The sequence below is a fragment of the Leptodactylus fuscus genome, chromosome 9, assembly GCF_031893055.1.
Source record: "Leptodactylus fuscus isolate aLepFus1 chromosome 9, aLepFus1.hap2, whole genome shotgun sequence".
In the NCBI taxonomy this organism is placed as follows: domain Eukaryota; kingdom Metazoa; phylum Chordata; class Amphibia; order Anura; family Leptodactylidae; genus Leptodactylus; species Leptodactylus fuscus.
This window is the reverse complement of record NC_134273.1, coordinates 50,860,358-50,878,338: the sequence shown is the minus strand read 5'-3', so window position 1 is coordinate 50,878,338 and position 17,981 is coordinate 50,860,358. Positions and strand designations below refer to the sequence as shown.

Below are 17,981 nucleotides of genomic sequence, written 5' to 3'. Positions count from 1 at the left end.
TAAGTAGGGTCCACACGGTGGCTCAGTGGTTAGGAGTTTGTATGTTCTCCCCGTGTTTGCATGGATTTCCATCACGTATTCCAAAGACACACTGATAGGGAAAAAAATGTACATTGTGAGCTCTATATGGGGCTCACAATCTACATTTAAAAAAAATAAAAATAATACTGGATAGTACTGACGCCTTCTTTAACAGGATAAATGAGTTGACTTTTGTTTCATACAATCATCACATTATAGCGAATCAGCAACCAATAGTCCCTGGGTTCAGTGGCATAACTACCGGGGTAGCGGCTGCCACAGGGCCTGGGGCATTAGGGGCCTGGCGACAGCCGCTACAGCTGCGTTTTTTTTTTTCTTTTCTTAATAGACCATTACACTTCAGCTGGTAACGGCCCTATTTACTTACCAATCATGGGAGTGGCTGGGATGGGTAAGTGACGCCACGGGCCCCACAAACATCATTATTATACTCAGGGGTCTTTTCAGACCCCCGAGTTTAATGATCGGAGGTCCAGGGGAGGTAAGGTAACATAAAAAAAATGTTACTTACCTCTCTGGACAGGTTTCGGGCCTACTTCTGTGACTCTTCCTGACGTCACATGACCGGGCCTGCGCTTCGGGTCATGTGATGTCCCGGACGTCATTGAAGATGGTCGACACCACCGAGGACTGCAGCAGAGCCGGGGATAGGTAAGTAACATTGTTTTTTATGTTGGTACCCCCCTTCGTTCTCCGATTATTATACTCTGGGGTCTGAAAAGACCCCAGAGTATAATAATTGTTCATGGGTGTCCACAGTGGGGCATAATAGTGTGTGTAGGGGTCACTATGTGGCATAAAACTGTGTGCACCATGGGGCGTAATACTGTGTACAGGGGCCACTATGGGGTATAATTGTGTGTGCAAGGGCCACTATGGGGCATAATAGAGAGCGCAGGAATGTGTGTGGGGTGGTCGGGGTCTTCGGCGGGCGTTGGTCAAATCAAATCAAAAGTTCGCCACAGGACCCCGCCATTCCTAGTTACGCCACTGTGAGACACAGTTTCTCGGAGTGAGAGTGAGCAATTGGAAGAGGAGTTGGTGGATGACGAGGCTACTGACCTGACATGGACAGGGGTGATGTCTATCGGGGAAAGCAGTGTAGATGTGGAGGCAAGCTAAGCAGGAAAAAAGGTGGCTAGAGTCAGAGGCATGTCCAGAGGCAGCAAGGCCAAAGATTTTCCGTGTACTAGCCACTTCTGCAAAACTCGCCCATGTTGGCAGACTTATGCGAGATCTCTCCGTGTCTTTGAGGAGTCCACAAAGAGGGTCAGCTGTGACGACGCACTCGTGAGTGTAACAATCCCGCTCCTGTGTGTGATGCAAGAATCCCTCCTAGCCATCAGGGATAACGCATTGTACGCTGAGAAGTCGGGCATAGGAGCAGAACCATTCCAGCAGGATAGTCAGTGCACACTCCTGTCCGCTTCACAGCGTATATTGATGGAGGAAGAGGAGGATGACGAAGTGGCAGATGATCTCATTGTCACTCAGGAGGCTAGTGGCACCCCCTGGCCAAACTACCACCACTGAGGAGCCTAGTGTTACCAGGAGGGACAAGTATAGGCGCATGTTGTGGGAGTACTGGGTATTGGGTCTCCAAGTTGGATTTGTGGCTGGAACATGTGCTATACACCTTGGAGGTCCTTTCCTGCCCTGACGCCAGCGTGCTATCAGAAAGTGTCTTCAGCGCAGCCGGTGGCATCATCACGGATAAGCACAGCTGGCTGTCAGCTGACAGTGCTGACCGGCTGACTTTTATTAAAATGAACAGCCAATAGATAGACCCATCATTTACATGTCAGTTACATGACAAATTTAGTGCGGTTTGCACACTTTGCAAGTCTAAACTGAGTAGGGGCTCTGAAAAGAGCAACCTTGCCACCTCTTGCGTGTGCTGTCATTTGGAAGGCAAGCCCTGGGCTTAGTGGGAGAGAGCAAACGCAGGACAATTGTCGCCCGGCATTGCCGACACTGCCTCTTCCACTGTTTACAGTGCTGGTGCTGCAGTTCAGACTACCAGCCTGGACACCTACACATCTGTCTCTGACACTTTGGGGAGTTCACCCCCATCCACCCTTTTTGCCTGCACCATCATGCGCCTCTTCCCAGCCACTCCCCATCTCCCAGGCGTTTCATTGCAGGCAGAAGTATAGCGCAAGCCACCCACATGCAAAAGCCTTCAACGGCCTCATCTAAAAACTGCTCGCCCTGGAGATGTTGGTGTTTATACTTCTGGATACTCAGGCCTTCCATCACCAGATGGCAGCTGTGGCACCTCGCTATGCAGGGCCTAGCCGTTACTTCTTCTCTTGGTGCGCTGTCCCCACCTTGTGCCTGCACGTGTCCCATAACATCAGTCGGGCCCAGAGTTCCGTGCTTTGCTGCAAGGTCCACTTGACCACCGACGCATCGACAAGCGCTTGCGGTCAGGGATGCTGCTTCACTTTAATGACAGGCCGGGTGAATATAGTGGAGTCTGGGCCCAGGGTGCAAACTGGGGTGGCCTATCTCTACTCCCAGTCCAAAATTCATGGCAGGGGTTCTCTGAAAGCTTACTCCTGTGCTGCAACTTCGACCCCAGCTACGAGCTGAAAACGCTGTAACACTGACGTGGGGAGATTTCAGCAGGCCGTACTGAAGCTCATCAGCTTGGGGGACAGACAGCATACTGCCTCTGAGGCGAGGGATGCCATCCTGGATGATATAGCAATATGGTTTTCCCCGCTGCACCTGGGCCCAGGCATGTTTGCGTATATGATAATGGCAGGAACCTGGTTGAGATCTGGAGCTTGCCAGACTGAAACACGGTCCACACATGGCCCACGTTTTCAACTTGTTGGTGCAAAGGTTCTTTGAAACCTACTCCATTGTGCCTGATATACTGGTCAAAGTGCAGCCATTTTCGTAAGTCAAAAGTAGCCTCTGCTAGGCTGAAAACATACAGAGCACACTCCTGTCATCTTCGCACCGTTGACTGGCGGAGGAAGACGAAGGGGATGAAGTGGCATTTCATGTCACTGTCCCACACGAGGCTTGAGGGTGAACTTCAGTGCATCCCATTGCTTCAGCACGGATGGTGTGAAGGGGAGTGGAAAATGGAGGAAATGGAGAGTGACCCTTACAGTTGGGGCAGCGAAGTCATGCCAAGTAACACACTGGCACACATGGCTGACTTCATGTTGGGTTGCTTTTCAAGAGACAAAGGAATAGTTCACATCATGGAGAGCAAACAATACTGGATTGAACAAAAAATTGGATTGAGCTTATATAGCTTGACTGATTTGCTGTGTATCCCAGGTAGGTTTTGGGGGGTACAGCATTAAAAAATGGGATTGAGTTTATATAGCGTGACTGAATTGCTGTGTATCACACTTAGCTTTTGGGGGGTAGACCCCTAAAAATTGGATTTAGTTGATATAGCCTGATTGAATTGCTGTGTCTCCCACTTAGCTTTGGGGTACAGTATGGGAAAGCTGGATATTGCGTATATAGACTGACTGAATTGCTGTGTATACCACTTAGCTTTGGGGGGTACAGCATTAAAAACAGGTTTGACCATATATGGCCTGACTGAATGGCTGTGTCTTCCACTTAGCTTTGGGGGGTACAGCATTAAAAACAGGTTTGACCATACATGACCTGACTGAATGGCTGTGTCTCCCACTAAGCTTTGGGTGGTACAGCATGGGGAAAGCTGGATTTTGTGTATATAGACTGACTGAATTGCTGTGTATACCACTTAGCTTTGGGGGGTACAGCATTAAAAACAGGTTTTACCATACATGGCCTGACTGAATGGCTGTGTCTCCCACTAAGCTTTGGGGGGTACAGCATGGGGAAAGCTGGATTTCGCGTATATAGACTGACTGAATTGCTGTGTATACCACTTAGCTTTGGGGGGTACATCATACTAAAAACAGGTTTGACCATACATGGCCTGACTGAATGGCTGTGTCTCCCGCTTAGCTTTGGGGGTACAGCTTTAAAACCTGGATTGAGCTTTTATAGCGTGACTGAATTGCTGTGTTTCACACATAGCTTTTTGGGGGCAGACCCTTAAAAATTGGATTGAGCGTACATAGCCTGACTGAATTTCTGTGTCTCCCAGGTAGATTTTGGGGGTACACACCGTGGATATCTGGATTGAACATACATAGCCTGACTGAATTTCTCTGTACCCCACTTAGGTTTTGGGGGTATACACCGTGAATATCTGGATTGAGCGTACATAGCCTGACTGAATTTCTATGTATCCCACTTAGGTTTTGGGGGTACACACCGTGGATATCTGGATTGAGCGTACATAGCCTGACTGAATTTTTGTGTATCCCACCTAGGTTTTGGGGGTACACACCATGGATATCTGGATTGAGCGTACATAGCCGGACCTAATTGCTCTGTATCCCTGTTTTTGGGGGATACTGCCTGCAAAGCTGGGTTGAGCGTATATCGCTGGACTGAATTTCTCTGTATCCCTGTTAGATATTTGGGGGGACACTGCCTGCAAAGCTGGGTTGAGCGTGTATCGCTGGACTGAATTGCTCTGTCTCCCTGTTATGTGTTTGGGGGGACACTGCCTGCAAAGCTGGGTTGAGCGTATATCGCTGGACTGAATTGCTCTGTCTCCCTGTTAGGTGTTTGGGGAGACACCGCCGGCAAAGCTGGGTACAGCGTATATATCGCTGGATTGTATTGCTTTGTATCCCACTTTGGCGTTTGGGGACACACAACATGCAAAGCTGGATTGAGCATCTATTGACTCCTCTCCCTGTAGTATATAGCTCTGAAAAGAGCTGTTATTGTTCTTCCGTTTTTCCCTGCCTAGCTGATGCTAATCCCTATCTAGCCCTCAGCAGCACCTCTGTCCCTATGTCTCAAAGCCGGAAAATGAATCGAAGATGGCGGCTGATGTTCTTATAAATCAGAAGTCACGTTTTCGGCAGCCAATGGTTTTTTTTTTAATTTGTTTTCAATGCCTACATTGTCGTAGTTACTGTCCCACCTCCCCTGCACAGTTATTGTTGCAAAAAAAGCGCCAGAGAAGGTGGGAGTGGATACAAATGTTTACTGCGAATGCAGCGTGGTATTCGATTGCAAACGAATACCTCGAACGGCCTGATATTCGATCGAATACCTATTCCATCGAACGGTGTTCGCTCTAGTCTCATCTGATCACAGCACCTTCTTCCATGCTTAGTGTGTCCCCTATATGGTTTGTGGCAAACTGCAAACGGCACTTCTTATGTCTTTCTTTCAACAATGGTTTTCTTCTTGCCACTCTTCCATTAAGGCCAAATTTGTGGAGTGCACAACTTATAATTGTTCTGTGCTACTTTGTGTTACTCTAATTATTTAAAATCTCAATGAAATACACCTAAGTTTGTGGCTGTAAAGTGACAAAATGTGAAAAAGTTCAAGGGATACGAATACTTTTTCAAGCTACTGTATTTTTAAGCATAGTTTAGATTGCCAAAGCTGATTTAAAAAAAAAACAAAAAAAAACAAACTTTTATTTGAATGATTAGGTTACATTAATTGAGTTTTTAACATGCTGTTGAATAATCATATAGCAATTTTAACATAAAAATGCTAAAATTTAATAATTATTATCTACAATATTGCATTTATTTATAAGGACAAGCCCTTGGTTATCCATGGGACAGAAGAACAAGTGAAAATATTTAATGTTCAGTATTGTGAATAAAAGCTAATGCCATATCAACTTAGTGAAGCCTTTAACATTTAACTACATTAACTATAATTAACTTTAACAAATTAAAGGGATTCTATCATTTTTAACTAAGCATATATTTGCATAGCCTTTAGAAAAGTTATTCCAGACATACCTTTAATTTGTTAATACTCCCAGTCATTTTTTAATTAGCCCACTTTTATTAATATGCTAATGAGCCTTCAGCGTGCACCTGGAAGTGTCTGTGATTCTCTCTTAGCACTGCTTGCGTGATCTGTATACACAGGGAGGCTGCTGCTGACTCATCAGCCTCCCTGCATTCACCTCCCCCTGTGTGTACACACAGCAGACAGTGCTCACTGAACTTCCAGGTACACGCTGGAGGCTAATTAACATATCCATAAAAGTAGGCTAATTCAAAAACAGCTGGGAGGATTAACATACAAAAGGTATGTCTGGAACAACCTTTCTAGAGGCTATGCAAATTTATGCTTAGTTAAAAATGAGTTTTCCCAATGATAGAATCCCCTTTACTATAATTTGTTAGGATTAACAGATTTTTTTTTTAGATGATAAGGTGCACGTTTTACCAATCCCTGCATGCACCTCTTCCTCCCTTCTGGCACCAATCTGTCAGACTAGGAAAGATGCTATGCATTCTGTTTAGAATGGAGAGAACCACAGCCCTCCTTACTGTGCAGGTCCTTGTACCTTGTAGCTCTCACCTCATTTACCAGCAGCTGGAATTTACCAGTTGGTTACGAATTTGTTGTAAAAATTAGTGTAAAGTGTATTCTGCAGAATGACTGTGTGTGTGTTTGTGTCTGTGGATGCAGCAAATCTATCTCCATGTAGCTCAGCTGTGAGTGCTATGTACATAATGTGTGTACCGCAGAATTGTGTGTGTGCACAAGCACAACATGTCATAGAACAAAAATTTAAAAAAAGATCATAAATTATCATAGATAATGAATCCTAAGTTTAACAGGAGTCAGCTTTTTTGTACTAACCCCTTATCTACCCTAGAACACCAAGAAAGGATGCGCTAGACTACTTCACTAGATTTAGTATGACTGACCTCTCCACTTAATTTAATCACTAAGGAATTTTCAATTATTATTACAGGGAACCTACCACCAACCCATATATTTAACTGTTACCACCATGTTGCATAGCTTTGTTATAAATATCATTTTAGCTAATTGGAGCTCTGCTCTTGCGACTCAGACTCCTACCATCTTCTGCAGTGTTGATCTTCCCACCATGACATGCTATGCTATAACATCATCCATTCTATTTGAGCAACATTGCATAACTGTATCATTTGCATTATGTTGGTGTACTCCCTTTAAATAGTTCTTCCTTTTTTGTTGTAGTCTAAATCTGGAGCGTGTCTTATAGTCAAATGTGTGTTACAGTTCAAAAATAAAAAATACCGTATATTAGTTTAATAGTGTTACGTTCTGCAATAGCAAATTATATTTCCATACTCTGGAATTAATGATCATGGCAGAATTAAAATGGTAAATAATACTTGCAGTGCTAAAAATATATGTGATGGTCTAGAAGTCACTCTTTTAATTGTGACCTGATGTATTATCCCCCCCATGACAATAATGACAATGTACATCCAATTGCATCCCTTCATCCAATCAAACCTCCTAGATTGATTGGTGTGTGGAAATCAGAGCAATGCCAGGCAAGCAAATCATACAAAAGAAACTGCTATGAGAAACATGTTTCCTTTGGCTGATACAAAGTGAACACTGTGGCCATTTCTTCTCCAACTGGTTTTATTGACTACTGGCAGCACACAATGCAATGCAATTAATACACAGTGCAATGAGCAGCCAATAATCTTCACCTTTATCCCTGCATAATAATTTGATCAGCCAGATGAGCACTACTAGACAGGACTATTATAATAATATTCCTGAAGTTCAGGCAGTCTAATAAAGCTCTTACACCTACTACACATATATCATGTTGAACTCAATAATATTGCTTAGATCATAACCTCAGATGTTATGCCTTTGATCTTGTTCTGAATACTTTCCATATGGAGAGTTGGCTACAACTGTTATAGCATAAATATGTTAAATCATTGTTATAATTCATTTAACAGTATACAGTATGAAAATTATATTACTGCAGTATCACCCACCATAAATAAAAATAAAGCCCACAGTAAAAGTAGTATTGTTAAAGATGTGACACTGTGTTGTATCTGGATTTTATTCACTAATATCTGTATGTATTAATATCTTATAATAAATAGGACCATAAATCCAAACTTGGTCCATATATTTTCAATGGCTCTTCATCTTTGGCTCATCTCACAGTGATCCAACACAAAGCATATGAAGGCCCCAAAATGATAGTAATGGGAATTCCCTCCTGCTCATGTAATAGATACTTTATCTATTTTTAGCAGACTGCTAACTAAGAAAATGACCACAGGGGGAGTCAGCAGAGAGTTTATCATGTCCAGCAACTGGTGCGCATGAGAGTTGGTACACAGGTTTACAAGTGAGAAAGCTAAGGAACTCCCAAAAAGATCAACCATGGAGAGCACTGGAACCCTTGCCTGTAAAGACTGCAGACTTTTTCTGCATTGTTATTTTATTGCTTTATTTAAAGGGATCCTATCATTAGAATCCATTTTTTTCTAACTAACACGTAGGAATAGCCTTGAAGGAGTATTCCCACATCGCATATTCACCAGTCTTCACTGCTGTAAAATCTTCTTTCTTCCTGGTTTCTTGCGTCATTTGGTGGGCGGGGTTTCACATGCAACCTGCCGTTTAGCTCCGCTCGCAAATTAGCGTGTAGCTCCGCCCACCGCATAGTGTGATCCTATGGGGCGGCTGAAGGGCCTGTGATGTCATCAAAGGTGTTAGTTAGAAAAAAAAGGGATTCTAATGATAGGATCCCTTTAACCATATCTCAGTTTTGTTGCTAGATACATAGATTGTTAAAGGGATTTGCCAATTGTACTTGTTTGTTTGGATTTTCCCATTGTCCTCTCTCAGAAATTTGGCCGTTGTCTTCTTTTCACTTCCTGTATTCTTCAACAAGCTGGTGGGCAGGCTTTGACTATTTCATGAACAGCATACTATGAAGTACCTCAGTAGATATAGATGTACAGTTTGCATGGTAAGCAACACAATATTGATCATGGTGACTATCTTTAGGGTTATGCTTATGGAACTTTTATTGATGTTTAAGTAATTTGGGATATTTATTTTGTATGATGTCTTGCTACTGATTACTTGTTTGTTCCTATTATGGATTATCTTGTTTACAGTTCCCATTTTCCTTACATGTAATTATTGATATTTGTTTTTTTTTTATCCATTGTTATTACTCTATGTCATGCTATTCTGATATATAATTATTACCAGTGATTTTGCTAAACTTGTATGTGGATATTTTTTTCCCCCATTGTATATGTAATAACATGCTTGTATTGGTTAGGCTTCGGATCTTGTTTTATACATCTGTTTAATGGATGCAAAAAACAGATACAAATAGATGGCCATTCATTTACATAGATATCAATGGTAAAAAAAAAAAATGGATCTGTTGCTGTTCATTTTCTTGAAGGACACAGAACTATGTATACTATACTTTTGTGTCCATTCAAATAAACAGACAGCAACTAATCTGTTTTTGTTTTGTTTTTTAACACTGATGTCTATGAACTGAACAGAGCCTAAAACTAATAATAAAAATATTTAAAAAATTAATTAATTTTAACAAAAACGTTTAAAAAATAAATTATTTATTATTATTTATTTATTTATATTAAATTTTAAAACATTTTAAAAAATAATTAAATATTGTAAAATCTAAAGAAAATGTAATATGGGAATCTCATACAGCCAGGTTTTTATAAAAAATAGAACAAACATCAGAAAATTAAAGGTTTTCTATTTAATTTGAAAACATTAACTCATTTAGAAATTGATGGCACCGACACATTTCTTTGGCGGATTTTTCGGGTTCATAACACATCCAATGTTTGCTGTTGGTGAAAGGTCTGGACTGCAGGCAGCCAGTTTAGCACCCAAACTGTACTACTGTGATGGATATAATATCTGGTTTATCATTGTCTTGCTGCAGTATGTAAGGACTTCTATTAACTCTCTGCTTGACCCCTTACAATCTGGTTTCCGCGCTCTGCACTCTACTGAAACAGCTCTCACAAAAGTCTCTAATGATCTACTAAAGGCTAAATCCAATGGTGACTTCTCTCTTCTTATTCTTCTGGACCTCTCTGCAGCTTTTGACACTGTTGACCATCAACTTCTCCTCACTATGCTCCGCTCAGTTGGCCTCAATGACACTGCGCTCTCCTGGTTCTCCTCTTATCTCTCAGGCCGCACTTTCAGTGTATCATTTGCGGGCTCTGTTTCCTCCCCTCTTTCCCTTGCTGTTGGGGTTCCTCAGGGCTCGGTCCTCGGCCCCCTGCTCTTTTCTCTCTACACAGCCCCCATTGGACAAACCATCGCCAGATTTGGCTTCAGGTACCATCTTTATGCTGATGACACCCAATTATACACATCTTCCCGTGACATCACCCCTGCACTCATTCAGAACACCAGTGACTGTCTCTCTGCTGTCTCTAATATCATGTCCTCGCTCTATCTGAAACTAAATCTCTCTAAGACTGAACTACTACTGTTTCCACCATCTAACAGATCTGTCCCTGATATATCCATTGCAGTCTCAGGCCTTACTATAACTCCTAGGCAGCATGCCCGCTGCCTTGGGGTCATATTTGACGCAGACCTTTCCTTCACCCCTCATATTGAATCACTCGCACGTTCATGTCACCTCCACCTCAAAAACATCTCCAGAATACGCCCTTTCCTTACCAGAGATACACTAAAGACACTTATTGTCTCTCTGATTCATTCTCGCCTTGACTACTGTAATTCCTTACTAATCGGTCTTCCCCTCACTAAACTCTCTCCTCTACAATCTATTCTGAATGCAGCGGCCAGGCTCATCTATCAGGCTAGACGCTACAGCGATGCCTCCGGTCTGTGCCAGTCGCTACATTGGCTGCCTATTCATTATAGAATAAAATATAAAGTTATTACTCTCATCCACAAGGCTCTCCATAATGCCGCACCTCCCTACATTTCTTCCCTCATCTCTGTCTACCGCCCAACCCGTGCTCTCCGCTCACTCAATGACCTAACACTTACATCCTCTATTATCAGAACCTCCCATGCTCGTATACAAGACTTCTCCCGAGCTGCACCACTTCTCTGGAATGCTCTACCCCGGACAATCAGATTAACTCCCAACTTCTACAGTTTCAAACGCAAACTAAAGACGCATCTTTTCAGACAAGCCTATCACAATTCCTAATGCACAAAATTGTCTGAACACTGTATAAGCAATGCCGCCCCTGCTACCTCTTGTGTCACCCTCTCTACCTCATAGATTGTAAGCTCTTTTGAGCAGGGCCCTCAGTCCCATTGTGTGAAATGACGTTCTTTGTTATGTATGTCTGTACCTGAACCCTATAAATTGTACAGCGCTGCGGAATATGTTGGCGCTATATAAATAAAATGTATTATTATATTATTATTATTATTAAAGAGATGTTGTCTGGACGGGAGCTTAAGGCTGTCTAGTCTAAGTTGAAACTAACTTAGACACTTTTAGTAAATCTGCCCCAACGTGCACATAAGGTCCATTTGGATCATTTTATATAAGGGATTTCTCCTTTTAAACTCTCACATATTCAATACAGTTGAGGAAAATTTATAAATTTGTTTTATCAGAATATCTGTATACCTGGCAATATTCTTGTCTATGTACCTTGTGATTTTCCTGAACTGAAATAGTGATGACGAATCAACATTAGATCAGTCGGAGTCTGACTCCTAGGACACTACAGATCAACTGATACTAAATAGTAAATGAACTAAATAGCAGCAGAACTCCAGTGATCCTTGCTTCTGCTTCACAGACCTTGTGATGTCACATTCATTAGTCACATGGCTTGTTTGCAGCTCAATCCCATTCAAGTGTATGGGGCTGAGCTGCAATACTAAACAATGGTTGTACAATGTACAGCTTTGTGCTTGTAAGTAATGAAGAGACTATGGTATTAGTCCAAGTGCTGCAAATGGACAACCCTTCTAATGTTTGAATAAGCAAGGGGCAGAGAAAAAAATGTTAAAAATGCATACTCACTTGTCCCCGATACTCCAGTGTTCTCCTGCGCATTCCAGTTTTTCTGCTCTGGAGGCGTCTCCCAGATATCTTCCTGATCGCATATTTTTTTTTTTTTTTCACTGTCCCCGGCTGATGTAAACATTAAAAGGATTGTCCATTTTTGTCTGGACAACCTCTTTAGGCTCTACCTCTACTATCAGGTGGTCAATGTCAGGAAATGGTTGTGATTTTGAGCTCTGACACTGTCCACCTTTGATTGCCTGCTTCTGCTTGACACTGACCACCTGACAGTAACCAAGTCTAAATAGCATATAAGGCATCAAAATTAGCAGCATTTATAGCTTGGGAACACTGGGCGTAGAAACAAAATTCCAATTGTGATGCAATCAGTTGAGCAGCGCCTAGTAACAGATTTCAAGACCTAGAGTTGGTAGAAGTGGTGAAAGGTCCTCTTTCATAACCTATTCAAAGGACACATCTTCAATATCTTAGTTTCATAAAAGCACTTTAGGCCGAGGCCCCACAGGACAGAAACGCCAAAGGAGAAATCGCAGCGTTTTACAGTAAGGGCAAAGTGGATGGGATTCTAGCGAATCACATGACCACTTTGCGGTAAAAACTGCCGTTTGGACATGTCGCGATTTCCAAAACAGGGTTTTGGAAATCGTAGCATGCCAAATATACCTACGGAAACGGCGGTGGTTTCCCATAGGTATAATTGTAACAGAAGGTCAGTGGAGGAAAACTCAGTGAACTTTCTGTTTAAAGCTCTGTGGGAAGAATCACGATGCGTTGCGGCTACCGTTTTTCCCCATTACTTTATTGCTGCGGGATGTCCCGTGGGGCCTTAGCCTCAAAAATCCTCTGCATAGTCCTTGTTTTACCATATTAATGTGCTTATCTATGTTTATTTTTCAGGAAGTCAGGCTTGCTATGAATGAAGCAGATCGGATGTCTACTTTAGCTGAAACTGAAAAAGAAAATTGCCTCAAGCTAAAAAGAACGATTGAGGGATTTACAGCAGATATGACAGAAGCAAGGCTACTGCAGAAGAACTATTGCACCATATTAGCTGAAAAGGACAGGTATAAGCAGTTATAGCTCCATGGGCAACTTTATAAACAGAAAGTAGTTATAAAAAAAAAGAAATACATTTTGTATGCAAAGTTTATTTCATCATTGAAGTGGTCGGGAATAAAGAGGTGTAGACAATGTTAAACGCACTGCTCAAAAAAATAAACGGAACACTCAAATAACACATCCTAGATCTGAATGAATGAAATATTCTCATTGAATACTTTGTTCTGTACAAAGTTGAATGTGATGACAACAAAATCACACAAAAATCATCAATGGAAATCAAATGTATTAACCAATGGAGGTCTGGATTTGGAGTCACCACCAAAATTAAAGTGGAAAAACACACTATAGGGTGATCCAACTTTGATGTAATGTCCTTAAATCATATCAAAATGAGGCTGAGTAGTGTGTGTGACCTCCACGTGTCTGTATGACCTCCCTACAACACCTGGACATGCTCCTGAAGAGGTTGCGCATGATCTCCTGAGGAATCTCCTCCCAGACCTGGACTAAAGCATCTGCCAATACTTCATTCATTCAGATCTAGGATGTGTTATTTGAGTGTTGCCTTTATTTTTTTGAGCAGTGGATATTATTCAAACACTTGGAAACAAGTAAGGGATTTGGTTTATGTAAAGATAAAACATACATCTTCAGAGTTTTTTACAAAAAAAAAAAAAGTTATTGATAGAATGGCAAGATTTGCATCAAGATCAATCTCATGTGAACTTCCCATATACAGTATTCCATTTCATGCAAGAGAAGTCAACCTGGGAGATTGCAATAGAAGTCTCCATATGCTGTTCTGGACTGCCCCTACATGTTATACATGAGGTTGGTTCAGTCCTAACTCTGCAAGGCTGTACCTGTACATCTTTGCAGAGTTATGGTCCATTCACACAGAGTTTTTGGGCGCTGAGTTTGACGCTGAATCCGCGTCAGAATTCAAGTGGAGAAAAAGGCCTCCCTATAGAGTTCTATGGGTTCCGCTCGCTTTATTTTTCCACTTGCGGAAAATTTTCCACTAGCGGAAAAAGAGATTCCTTCAGGCGGATTCTGTCTGCAAAAACCTATGCAATCAATGGGAGGCAGAAAATCAACTTGCGGATTTGAGTGCGGAATTGGCAAAAACCTTGCGGAAAAACTGCTAGTGTTTTTTTCAAGGTCCATACACTGTGCTGGAGGAAAAAAGAACAAAAACTAAAAAAGCCAAAAAAAAAAAAACCCCTCCAAAAACCGCTTTAAAAAAATTCCCTAATTCCTGAAGCAGATTTTTTTCCTTGCTAAAATCCTCGCCAGAAACCTCAGTGGGAATGGACCCTTAAGCAGCTGCAGAAGGGGTGAGCTGGCTGTTACAACGTTGGACCTCTCAGACAAAAAAGCAGGGATAGTTTATTAACTTGCCAATTGCTGTATGCACCTGATACCATAATAAGGCTCCCATTACAACCCCCAGACTGAATGATCCACTGGGTGTCAGGAACTGTATGAGCTGCTGGGCCTAAAAGGAACCAGATCAGCTCTGTAGCTTACTAGGCTGCATTCTTTCTCAACTTGGCCAAATATACAGGCCACAGTTTATGGGAAATCAGAAATGCAACTATATGTTGTTACTTACATAAAAATTACTGTAACGCAGAGGGAAAATTAAAAAGTTTTTTTAGCAGCACTAAAAAAATTTAAAAAAATTATGAAAAACAGACATATTCCCTTTCCTTTTTTGTTATTTGAATATCCCACACATAAACATTTTATAGCCCCCAAAATCACAAGTATGAAAAATAAAAAAAAACATGCCTTGTCCTGAAACAGGAAAAATGGCCTGGTCCTGAAATGATCTTGGTCTCCCAATATACAGTAGTCAACAGGGCAGTTAGTAGTACTGTATATGATAGAAAGGTTATCACAAATTTTATCATACTTATTGAATGTAGCATTGTAGCTATTCAAATAAATAAGTCCCCCAAAGGGAGAGATGCTGTCTGCTGTGGCCCTATGGACAAATAATAATGGTTAGCTAGACGGCCGCCATATATCAGGGCTCAATACAGTCAACGAGCCAGTGGCCCCTGTTCCCATCTTGAATATCACTGCACCTATATATTTTGTGTAAAACCTATTTATACATTTGAGATAGTTTAAAAGTGTTTGCCAATTAAAAAAATATATACTAAAGGCCGCTCTGTATAGCTTCATGCACTGGTGAATTCAGAGGTAAGTATGTCTGCTCAGAAAACGGTATGGACGAGTGTCCCCATACCCTGGTCTATAGTCTCTCACCCTGCTAAATCAGTATCCCTACACTATGCTGAGGATGGCCCAATAGGCCGAAACAGCGCTGTCCATAGTTGGGAATCTGTTCCTTTTGGGACAGAAATACTGATTTAGCAATTAAATCCACATTATGATTAAAAGACTTTATAACTGAGTCGTTCATGATGTTAAGGATGCCGCCCTCTATAGGGTGGTGTACAGAGTGCACTCTGTTCTCCTAATTCCATCCAGGAGATTAGATTTGCACATATTTTTTACCCAGAAAACGGTATGTCAAGGGAAAGATAAGAGAAGTAATCATTTGGGTTATTATGTGACCATGCAATCTTGCACCCTAGATGTATCACTGGAGGATTGCACTGTTTATATAGCCCATAGATGGCAAGGCTATGAAGCAATTTACACATACAACAATTTACCGTTCCTTAGTCCTTTTTATTTTACAAAGTGTCCAATCCTTTTAATTCCTCTAAGAGCTTTGTAACACTAGTTTATCTCGCTAATCCTGGCAGCAGGATCTTTTCACATGGAAGACTAGATGGAATTTTAGATCCTCTTTAAAATAAACTTGTTAGCTATATTTGGGATACTGAACCACCTTATGGTCCTAAACAGTCCTTATGGCTTAATACCCCATATAATTTCCTGTATATGATATATGAAGCCTGTCCAAACAGGTATCTCTACGCTTACCTACAGATAAATCTAATGGCCAGATGATAAATAACCCCCAATATGATTATGTTTGCCACTTCCATGGCACATGTGGTTCTGAATAGAAGCCAGGGAAAGTACACCGCAGTTTAATTATAGATATGCCTAATGTTGGGAGCATGTGACGTGAAGCTGAGGTGTACTGCCCCTTCTCACCTTGCTTCATTACAGAACTGTACATGCATCAGAAGCATTCATTGCATCAGAAAGTAAGTATAAGTTGTTGTTTTTTTTTGTTTTAGACATCTGTACAGACAAGCTTGATATAGGAATATCTGAGACACTAAACCACTAGTCCATAAGTACCTGTTGATGGTTTAGTGCCCCAAATATGGCTGACAGGTCCTAATTGAGGTACAACTGACAAAATGGTTGCTAAGAGAAGCTACAAAACCAAAAGTTAGAAAAAATATCCATTCCACTGAAGCTATTTCCTGTACTGAACAGGATTCGGGAGCACCCTGACACCAGGGGAGACCAAGTAAATAATGTGACTAAATATAGCCTGCCAATAATGTCACCTAAAAGAACTCAATTACATTTACTGGGCAAGCTCTGGTTCACTAAATTCTTAGATAAAAATTCTACATGGTTGAGATCATATTTCTTATATTCCAAATGGTGGAGGAATATGAGGAGGAATTGTGGAGGTTGAGCGCAGACATGACAATTCATGTTGGGGTGCTTGACACTGGTGGGCACGAAAATGATGGGTCTATCCAGTGGCTATTCATTTTGATGAAAGTCAGCCGGTCGGCACTCTCAGCTGACAGCCGGCTGCGCTTATCCGTGATGATACCATCGACTGCGCTGAAAACCCTCTCAGATAGCATGCTGGCAGCAGGACAGGACCTCCAAGGCGTATAGTGCAAGTTCAAGCCACAGGTCCAACTTCGACACCCAATACATGTAGGGAATAGAGGGATCGGAGAGGACAGGGCTGTGGTCGGACAGGTATTCCCACAACATGCGCCTATACTTTTCCCGCCTTGTGACACTAGACCCCTCAGTGGTGGGAGTTTGGCGAGGGGGTGCCATTAATGTGTCCCAGAGCTTAGACAGTGTACACCTTGTGGGTGTGGACCGGATGGCACTTGTTCGCCTCATGGAGGAACTGTCCTCTCTGCCACCAACGACACTTGATGGAAACATCTCCATCATGTTCTGCACCAATTGGCAGTCACTAATGCGATTGGCCCTCCCCTCTACCGGAATAAAAGACGAGATGTTATTTTTATACCGGGGGTCAAGGATTGCAAATATCCAGTATTGGTTGCTCTCCATTATTTTGACTACGCGCTTGTCACTTGAAAAACACCCCAACATGAAGTCAGCCTCCATTTCGCCCCATCTGCTCTGCAAGAATGGGATGCATTGAACTTCCCCCGTAGCCTCCTGTGTCACAATCATATCATCTGCCACATCTTCATCCTCCTTCTCCTCCGTCAATAAACGCTGTGAAGCGGACAGGTGTGTGGAACTACTCTCCTGCTGTGACGGTTCTGCTGCTATCCCTGACTCCTCAGTGTGATCTGCGTTATCCCTGATGGCAATGAGGGATTCTCGCATTACACACGAGAGCAGGATTGTTACGCTTACTAGTGCGTTGTCACAACTGACCCTCTGGGTGTACTCCTCAAACACCCGTAGAATTTCACATAGGTCTTCCATCCATGGCCACTCATGGTTGAGAAACTGAGGGAGCTGACTTTGTGGTACACTAGGGTTTTGGAGATGGTACTCCATCAAAGGTCTCTGCTGCTCAACCACTCTGCTCAACATATGATATGTTGAGTTCCAGCGTGTGGGGACGTCGCACAACAGCCGGTGTTCGGGCAGATATAGGCATTGCTGGAGTTTTTTGAGGCTAGCAGCGGCTACTGTAGACTTGCGAAAGTGGGCGCACAAGCACCGCACTTTCACCAGTAGCTCGTGCACATTTGAGTATGTCTTTAAAAAAACGTTGCACCACTAAGTT

The 17,981-nt window shown here is 42.2% G+C and overlaps 1 protein-coding gene across 1 annotated transcript in view; it reads left to right on the top strand.

The window, feature by feature from the left end:
• The window catches only part of PDE4DIP (phosphodiesterase 4D interacting protein), a 184,743-nt gene that overhangs the window by 26,202 nt on the left and 140,560 nt on the right, over window positions 1-17,981 (top strand). Inside the window, exon 4 of the mRNA XM_075286675.1 lies at window positions 12,854-13,020. Within this exon, the coding sequence (XP_075142776.1) occupies window positions 12,854-13,020 (167 nt within the window). The remainder of the gene's footprint in view (window positions 1-12,853; window positions 13,021-17,981) is intronic.